The sequence below is a fragment of the Orycteropus afer genome, unplaced genomic scaffold (genome assembly GCF_000298275.1).
Source record: "Orycteropus afer afer isolate SDZICR_OR568_19922 unplaced genomic scaffold, OryAfe1.0 scaffold00082, whole genome shotgun sequence".
Taxonomy (NCBI): Eukaryota; Metazoa; Chordata; class Mammalia; order Tubulidentata; family Orycteropodidae; genus Orycteropus; species Orycteropus afer.
The window spans coordinates 11,073,475-11,082,144 of NW_006921669.1; the positions used below are offsets into that span (position 1 = coordinate 11,073,475).

Genomic DNA, 8,670 nt, shown 5'->3' on the forward strand with positions numbered 1-8,670 from the left:
GCCGCCCGCCCCATCCCACCCCACCCCATGGTGACCCTGTGCCTTAAGTTGCTGGCTGATCAGCACATGGCTGCTCCACATATTTCAGGTTTTGGAACGAACCAGCAGGTGGGGCACATTGACTTTTACCCCAACGGAGGGCGGGAGATGCCCGGCTGCCAGAAGAACGCTCTGTCCCAGATCGTGGACCTAGACGGCATCTGGTCAGGTAAAGCCACACAAGTGGCTTCACTGCCCTGGGCGGGCAGCATCCTTCCAGCTGCTAATCTCACCTCTCCTTAAAAATACGCATTCCCTCCTCTGGGTTTATTTCTGAAAAATGTACATGCACCATTTGGCATGTGTCAGTTCTGATTTTTGTACCCAAAATATTATTTTAGGTGCTGTGATCTGTACAATTGACCAAGAATTGCAAAACTATTGCTTAAGAGTGTAACTCCAACAATTGTTAAAACAAAAAACACAGTGACCATTGAGTTGAGTCTGACTCCTGGCAGCTCGACATGTTTCAGAGCAGAAGCGCTCCATAAGGTTTACATGGCTCTGACCTTTTGGAAACAGATTGCCAGACCTGTCTTCTGAGGTGCCTTTAGTTGCATTTGAACTGCCAACTATTGGCTAGTAGTTGAGCGCTTAACTGTCAGAGGCCAAATTCTGAAAATCCAGCCCCAATGTGGAGCCATGCCCCTTGGAGAGAGTGTCATAGCAGCTGTCACAGCCCCTGGCCTCCTTTGCTGACCTTCTGACCTGTCTCCCCAGGAACCCGGGACTTCGTAGCCTGCAATCACTTAAGAAGCTACAAGTACTACTTGGAGAGCATCCTGAGCCCTGACGGGTTTGCCGCATACCCCTGCGCTTCCTACAAGGACTTTAAATCTGTAAGCCCACCTCTTGCCTTGGGTGGTGGGCACCACCCCACTGTGAGGCTGTCCTCCTGGGGCTGGCAGTGCCCTCCCGGGGACATTTCCCACATGCTTGCTGATGCCGCTCAGAACTCCCGGTCCTATACAGGTTGATTCTGATTCACAGCAACCCTACAGGATGGACTAGAACTGGTCCATTCGGTTCCCAATGCTATAATCTTCACAGAAGCAGATTGCCCCATCTTTCTCCCACAAAGTGGCTGGGAGTTCACTTAACCCATTTTTGATTAGCTGCTGAACACTTAACCCCTCTGCCACCAGGGCTCTTTCTCACAGTCCTATAGAGTGGAGCAAAACCAAACAAAACCAAAACCTTAGATGAAGTGGCTGAGATTGCAGATGGGTCCTGTGCAAGAGGAAGACTGGGCAATCAGAGAGAGGAGCTAGCCATTCAATGATCTAGGAAGGCTCCCTGCAGGAAGTATCATTTGAATGTGGCTTGGAGGATGGTAGAGTTTAGAAGGAAGAGCAGGGGTGCACATTTCTGGCCAGGGCAGGATGGGAGCAGAATGGTGGCAGCCATCATAGAGCTGCCCAGAGAGAAGGGAAGGTGGGTGCTGTGTCTGACGTGCCAGGCTGGGAGTCTGTGCCTCATCCGGCTGGTAACAAGGAGACAGAGGGAAGGGCTGCTGTGCTGGAGGGTGCCTGCGCTGTGCACTGCTTCACTGCTTGGCCTCCAGTGACAGCACGCTGGTAGCTTGAAACTGGCCATGGTCACAATATTTACTCTGCCCAAATTGGTCAGTGCTACCATGAGGACTTTTTCCGCCAGAGCGCCTTTGGTAAACATTTACTAACACACCACTAAGTGGCACGTCTGATCGATCTAACCCGGGGCCCAGGCATCAGTATGTTGTCCAGCTCCCAGATAATTCTCATGCTTCAGGGCTGGGGACCACTGCCCTGGTTGAAGGTAACTTAGAGATCAACGTTCTAATCCCCTTTCTGTTACAAATAAGGAAACCGAGGCTTTGGGTCCATTGAGTGTCTGCTCTACCAGATACATTGGTCATAAAAAACAAATTCCTCTTGCCACTCTCTCTTCTCCTTAGAACAAGTGCTTCCCCTGCCCCAGTGAAGGGTGCCCACAGATGGGTCACTATGCTGACAAATTTGCCGGCAAGACCAGTGATGAGCCCCAGAAATTCTTCCTGAACACAGGAGATGCCAGCAGTTTTGCTCGTAAGTTTCCACTTGGCCTTTCTGTCCCTTGCAAAGAAAGTTTTGCTTCTGTTACAAAGGAAGGCTTTTCCTTTAGCTGAGATATTTGTGGACATCTTTTGACTATCTTGGAAAACTCAAGTCAGCAACATCTCAGTATCTGAAATGCATTTTTTTTAGTTTACAATTTGTTCCCATGTACAGTTCAGTTGTGTTAATTGCTTAGCTCATGCTGTGCAAGCGTCACATATGTTTCCGATGTTTCTTATCAGAAGCTCAGTGCCCCAAGCACTGCCTTTTTATTTCATAGTATGATTCATCAAGGAAAGGGACATACCACCCAACTGTCCCTTTTAAGGCAACTGGGTGGGGGCCGGGTGGATAGAGAGAGTCCCTGTTCCTCCCATTTTGTGTCAGTGGCACTAAAGGAGTGGAAGAAAATTGGATATTAATGGGATGATGGCAATTGCATGTCCTGGGGCCACTCATCCTGGCTTTTCATTGTTAAAACTACTTCTGTTTGAGACCGTCTCCTAGGCCCTTGTTCTTTCATTCATTCAGCAAACATTTATTCGGTGCCAAGTCTTGGCTGGGCTGGGCCCCTCAAGAGGCTCACCTCAGATTTCCTCACTCCCCCTCCCCACTTTGGTCCCTGGTTCCCTGACACTCAGGCTGTCCTCGGTGGAGTGAGGGTCAGAGTGGGGTGAGATGGAGAGGATTTCCCTTAAAAACCTGCTGAATGGACGAGGACAGAGGATCACCATGGCATTGTAGGCACTTTATACCACCTTGTTCCCTGGTGGTGCAGACAGTTAAGCACTGAGCTGCTATCCTGAAGGTTGGAGGTTCAACTCCCCCCAGAAGAAAGGCCAGGGAATCAGCTTCTGAAAAGTCAACGACTGCAAGCCCCAGGAGCACAGTTCTGCTCCGACACACACAGGGTGGCCAGGGGTCGGGACTGACCTCACGGCCACGGCACTGGCCTCACGGTGGTTCCCCGATGCCTGTGCTGTCAACACCGAGGCCGGGTGCGTTGCATATACAGATACAACCCATGTCTCACATACTGTTTAAAGTCAGGTTTATTGAGGGAAATTTACATGAAGCAAAAGTCACCCTTTTTATAGTTTTGTGAGTGTTGACAAATGAATAATTGTGTAACTACCACCATAAGCCAGATGTAAAATATTTCCATCATTTTATGTATATATTTGCTGTTGTTGTTGTTGTTATGTGCCATCGAGTCAGACAGGACTCATAGTGATCCCTCCTTGGGTTTCCGAGGCAGTATCACTACAGAAGTAGATTGCCCAACCTTCCTTCCGAGGAGTGGCTGGTGGGTTTGAACCGCCAGCCTTCTGGTTAGCAGTCAAGTGCCTTAGGCACTATGCTACCAGAGCTCCTAGAGGAAGACACTAGTAGGTACGTATTTTCCCTTAAGGCTTTGAGTTGTAGACTAACAAGTAAAATTTCTTATATGCTGATGCCTCACTGTGAGGGGGATAGGAATCTGGGATTTGGGGCATCTCTTCCATGTGGGAATAAATTGAGCTTCTTTCAATCCTTTGTGCAGGCTGGAGATACGGTGTTTCTGTAACACTCTCTGGAAAAATGGTCACTGGTCTGGTCAAAGTGGCTTTGTTTGGAAATAAAGGAAACACTCACCAGTATGACATCTTCAAGTATGTTTCCTAGTTTAGTGGTGTATCTTGTTTGATAAAGTGTACAGGCTTCAGTGGGCAAATCCATGCACTTAGCTTAAACACTTACCATTGGGTTTTGTATCAATGGATTTTAAATGGTTTACTCTAGGCACTGAAGCTGACTGTAGACTTTGCTAATATTCCCCCCACCTCTCTAATAAACCCAGGTTTTCAGTTCTTTCTCAACAGATCAGCTTTTTAAAAATAAGTCTAATATGACCACAGATGTCATGTTTTCTGACTAGTCATGTAATATATATATGTGTTGTATTCACCTAAGTGGCTAACTTTTTACTGTACAAATAATTCTTCCAAGAAAGTAGAAAATGATACAAAAGAATTATATGTCTTTTCTATGTACTAGGAAGGAATTAACATGACTTTGAAGAAACTAAATAATAGTTTAAATAATAGTTTGAGGCTGCCAGCCTATACCAGCCTCTTCTGTTTCTCCATTCTTTATTTGGGAATTAATTTGGAAAAGTAATCTTGTTAATTTAGAGTAGAAAAGAACGACATGGCCTTGTATGATCATTTGATCTTGTTTTTATGAGTGAGAATGTTTCTATTTCTCTGTTTCAAGGGGGATTATCATGCCGGGCTCTACCCATTCCACCGAGTTTGATGCAGACCTTGATGTGGGAACCATTGAAAAAGTCAAGTTTCTCTGGAATAACAATGTGATCAATCCAACCTTCCCCAAAGTGGGTGCAGCTAAGATCACCGTGCAGAAGGGAGAGGAGAAGACAGTGTATGTATCTTTGCTCACTGTGTCTAAGGATGTGAGTGGGTTCATGCTTGTAGTGAAAACTCACCCCAGAAAATCAGTTACAGTTAAGACAGAAAAGCCAAGAAAATCTACCTTCCTCCCCAGGCAAGCGAATTGCTAACTAAGAGCATCAAACATTTCTGTCGAATGCCTTGCTTGATGTCCTCAGCATGGTCTGTGGGGAATTCAGAGATCTGACCCTTCCTTCAAGGAAAAATATGACCAAGGTTGATACCTGACAGATTCTGAAGGGTACAAGGTTACAAGTGTGGGCTAGAGATGGCTACAGGTACAAGAAGGAATGACCAGAGACATTGCAAGATGGTAGAAGGAAAAAACAATCCATTTCATTGAATGATATAAATTTGAGGCAAGGGAAGAGAGCTGGATGGCAGTGCTTGTGGGGCCCCAGCCTGTGGGTCCCTTGCCTCACGGTGTGTCCCTGGAGGCCTTGAGCAGGAGGGGAAAGGGCAGCTGGAGAGATAATGTGGGACGACCCTGAGGGGGGCAGGGCACTGTCTCCCAAAGCAGAAGCTGCCCTGCTGCCCACCTATGACCCCAATTCTGGCCTGTAGGATGTTCTCAGTAGGGGCTTCTGGGAAGAACAGCCTGAGCCCTCCACCACTGATGGTCTCAGGGTTTAGGGACCCAGAGACTATTGCTCCCCAAGAAGGACAGTGGGATGGCAGAGCAGCCCTGGGACAGAATTCACAGTCAGGCTGGATGGCCCCTTCAAGATCCTCCCCATCCGAGTAGGAAAGGACAAAGTCTGACCCAGACAGGCGGTCAGTGGGCAACACGGCCCCTCCATTAAAGCACAAAGAAGCAGGCCAGTCAGAGGCCCTATGCAGTGGACACATGTCCAAAGCCATGCTTCTATGCCCCTAACCAAACCAGTTGCCCTCATGTTGATTCCAACTCATGGCCACCTCATATGTGTCAGAGTATAACTGTTTTCCTGACTGTAATCTTTTTAGAAGCAAATCACCAGGCTTTTTTCCACAGCACTGCTGAGTGGGTTTGGACTGCCAACCTTTGGTTAGTAGTTGGGTGAGAACCGTTGTGCCTTTCAGGGACTCCATTGGAGGCCACTCTTATCTCAAGTTAGCCCCACAGGACCCAACTAGGAAGTGAACCCGAGGCCTGGATCCTGGGGACTGTAGAGTTAAAAATGTGTCAGGAGAAAGTTGTACCCTTGGAATCTGCAAAATGAGAGATGTTCCCAGAGGATGGCATGCTGTCAGGGAGATGTGAAGAAGGAAAAGGACTCCAAGACCAAATCAGCCAGGCACTGCACCTTGCAGGTGCTCTGGGCAAAGGCCGTGGGTGGCTTCCACACCTTCTAGAGATGGCACAGAGGTCCTTGAGGCCACCCAAGGCACCAAGCACACCTGCTGCCACCCACACCCTCAGTTCACTTGTGGACTCAAGAAAATCTAATTGAAGAGAATCTGATCTCAGACATCAGATTTCTCAAACACGGGAAAATCTAAACCACACAAAACTGTTTGGGGAATTAAGAAAAAACAAATCAACCAAGCTACTTAAATATTTGGTGGAAACAGCTAGTAAGTGACAATTCACAAAATAATAATTGGAGGGGGCAAAGGAAATCGAGATTTTGGTCCACCCTCTTGTCTGTTTCTCCTTGGATTTTTTACCCACCTTATTGGTGTTTCAAGTCCTATTAAGTTACTTGCTGTCTAGAATTGCCTCCAGTGAGGTGGAGTCAGGAGAGAACCGTGGTCCCTTCCTTCCTCTCCTTCCCTCCCTCCTCTCTGACCTTATTAGGCACCTACTGCATGTAGGGACTGCGGGGGGGGAGAGAGAGAGAGAGAGAGAGAGAGAGAGAGAGGTCAGTGGAGATAAGTGAGGAGCAGGACAAAGCAGCCAAGCTCAACGGTGAGCAAAGCCTGTGGATCTGACATTCTGGCAGTGACCCTGGAAAATACAGCCCAGTAGAACAATGAGAAGGAGACCAGTGTCAGGGAAGAAGAAGGGGTGGCCACAGACCACGATCAGTGCCGAGAGCCGAGCAGCACCATCTCATTACGAATAATACCACTTCCATCTGCACTGCTTTTTATTTATAAAACTTCTCCATTTACTCTGCCATGGGATTCTCAAGGCAGGGGAGGGAACTGAGCCCTCTTCTACACACAAAGACACTGTGCTCAGAGACGTGACGTAGCTAGCCCCCCGTATCCCAGAAAGTGGGGAAGCCCAGGGAAAGGCAGGTCCTCTGACGCACCTGAAAGTCAAGGCCAAGGATAGTTTGAAGTGTGACCCCCACCATAGAAAACGTGGTCTGTGGTGTCAGACCCAGACTGCATCCTGGCCTCTTCTTTCTTCCTTTGCGGCACTTACTAACCTGAGATCTCTGTGCCTCAGCTGCCTCTCCTGTAACCAAAAAGCACTTCCTTACACTTGGACTGTGAGGGTGAAGTAAGTTCTTAGAAGTAAACCATTTAGAGTCATTGCCTGTTACTAGTAAGAGGGACGAATTGGGCAGTGTTTCATTCTGTCGAACACAGGGTCCCTATGAGTCGGAACCCACTCGACAGCACCTCCCAACAGCGATAAGAGTGCAATAGACTGCAGCAATTACATTGTTCAAGGAGTCCCTGGGTGCTGCTAATGGTTAACGGGCTCGACTGCTAACCACAAAGCTGAAGTCTGAGTGCACCCAGAGTCCCTCAGAAGAAAGGCCTGGTGATCTAGAAAAACAGCTGTTGAAAGTCCTGCGGAGCACAGTTCTGCTCTGACACTCGTGGGGTGGAAGTGAGTCAAAGCTGACCGGATAGCAGGTCACTGGGTACATCGTTCACATGCGTCCTGAGAGCGACTGAGCCAAGACTGAGTCCAGCTGGGCACCAAGGCATGGCGTCTGTTGAGGGTGCCATGTCCTCATGGAGAATGAAAAGAAAGGGGCGATCACTGCCCTCCAGGAGCCCACGGTCCAGTGGGACACAGGACAGAGGCAGAGGCCACTCCTTAACTAGCTGGACCCACAGGCTGGAAGCCTGTGGCAGTCAGCTCTCCAGGGTCTGGGTGAAGCCACCACTGGTTGCTGCTCTCGTTCCTTTTGAATGGCAAATCGGCCATCGTTTTGCTTAACTGAAGAATCTAATCACCGAGGCTTTCATCTGACTCTTACAAACTGTTCACTTTTCCCCACAGGTACAACTTCTGTAGCCAAGAAACTGTCAAAGAAGACGTGCTGCTCACTCTCACGCCTTGCTAAACTCCAGGTGCAACAGGCACAGTGTTTTTTTACATCAATAAAATCCATCGGTGCATCTATCCACTCACAGTCTGTTGCTGATGTCACGTGCTGTCTGTGGGGGCATCAGAACATCTAACGATTTCATAAGCATTTCCACATACTTGGGTTTCTTGCCACTCACTTCCCACCAAACACCCGCGTTCCCAGCATTCTTGGTCATCAAATTCACTGTCTTCCCCTTATCTGAGGGGGGAGGGGAGTGATTGACAGCAGAGCGAGAGCGAGAGCATCAGGCCTCAGCTGAGCCTTTAGCCCTGTCCCTCGCTTTACAGAGGAGGGAGTTCAGACTCACAGATGACATATGTCACGTCAGGACAGATGGTCAGACCCCGTTCCAGTGCTCCTCCCTTGACTCTGGTATCACCTTGAGGGATTGTGGAAAGACCTGCTGTGGTTTGGTCTCTTTGTGGCCATAGATTTTGTGGTGACAGAACCACCTGATGCCCCTGGCTCTTGGTGAGGTGTAACATGCTCCAGCACAGTCCCTGGGCCCCTTTGCAGAGTGTCCAAAGGCTACCAGCCCCCACTCACCCTGAAAGCCCTCTCTCCACCATACACAGGACAGACCTCAGACATTGAGGTGGCCAAAGGGATGATTTCTGAGAGGAGCATGCATGCACATTGCAGACCTCTGACGAGGTGGACTTTTCTGCCAGCCAATCAGCTGGGGCTGCCAGGGAGCCCTCAGTCCGTACTCACCAAGCGCCCAGTCCAGACAGACCCTGGGGCGAGTGTTCTCACCATGGACTCAATGCAGACAAACCCTGAGGAAATGTTCTCTTTACCACAGTCCCAGCCCAGACAGACCCTGGGGAGAGTGTTCTCACC

General features: G+C 48.8%; 1 protein-coding gene across 1 annotated transcript in view; it reads left to right on the top strand.

Moving 5' to 3' along the window:
• LOC103197644 (inactive pancreatic lipase-related protein 1) overlaps positions 1-7,800 on the top strand; it is a 19,014-nt gene extending 11,214 nt beyond the window's left edge. The window contains 6 exon segments of the mRNA XM_007941599.1: positions 89-208; positions 760-878; positions 1,976-2,105; positions 3,658-3,766; positions 4,371-4,538; positions 7,737-7,800. Coding sequence (XP_007939790.1) covers positions 89-208; positions 760-878; positions 1,976-2,105; positions 3,658-3,766; positions 4,371-4,538; positions 7,737-7,800 — 710 coding nt within the window.
• Positions 7,801-8,670: the final 870 nt, after the last annotated feature.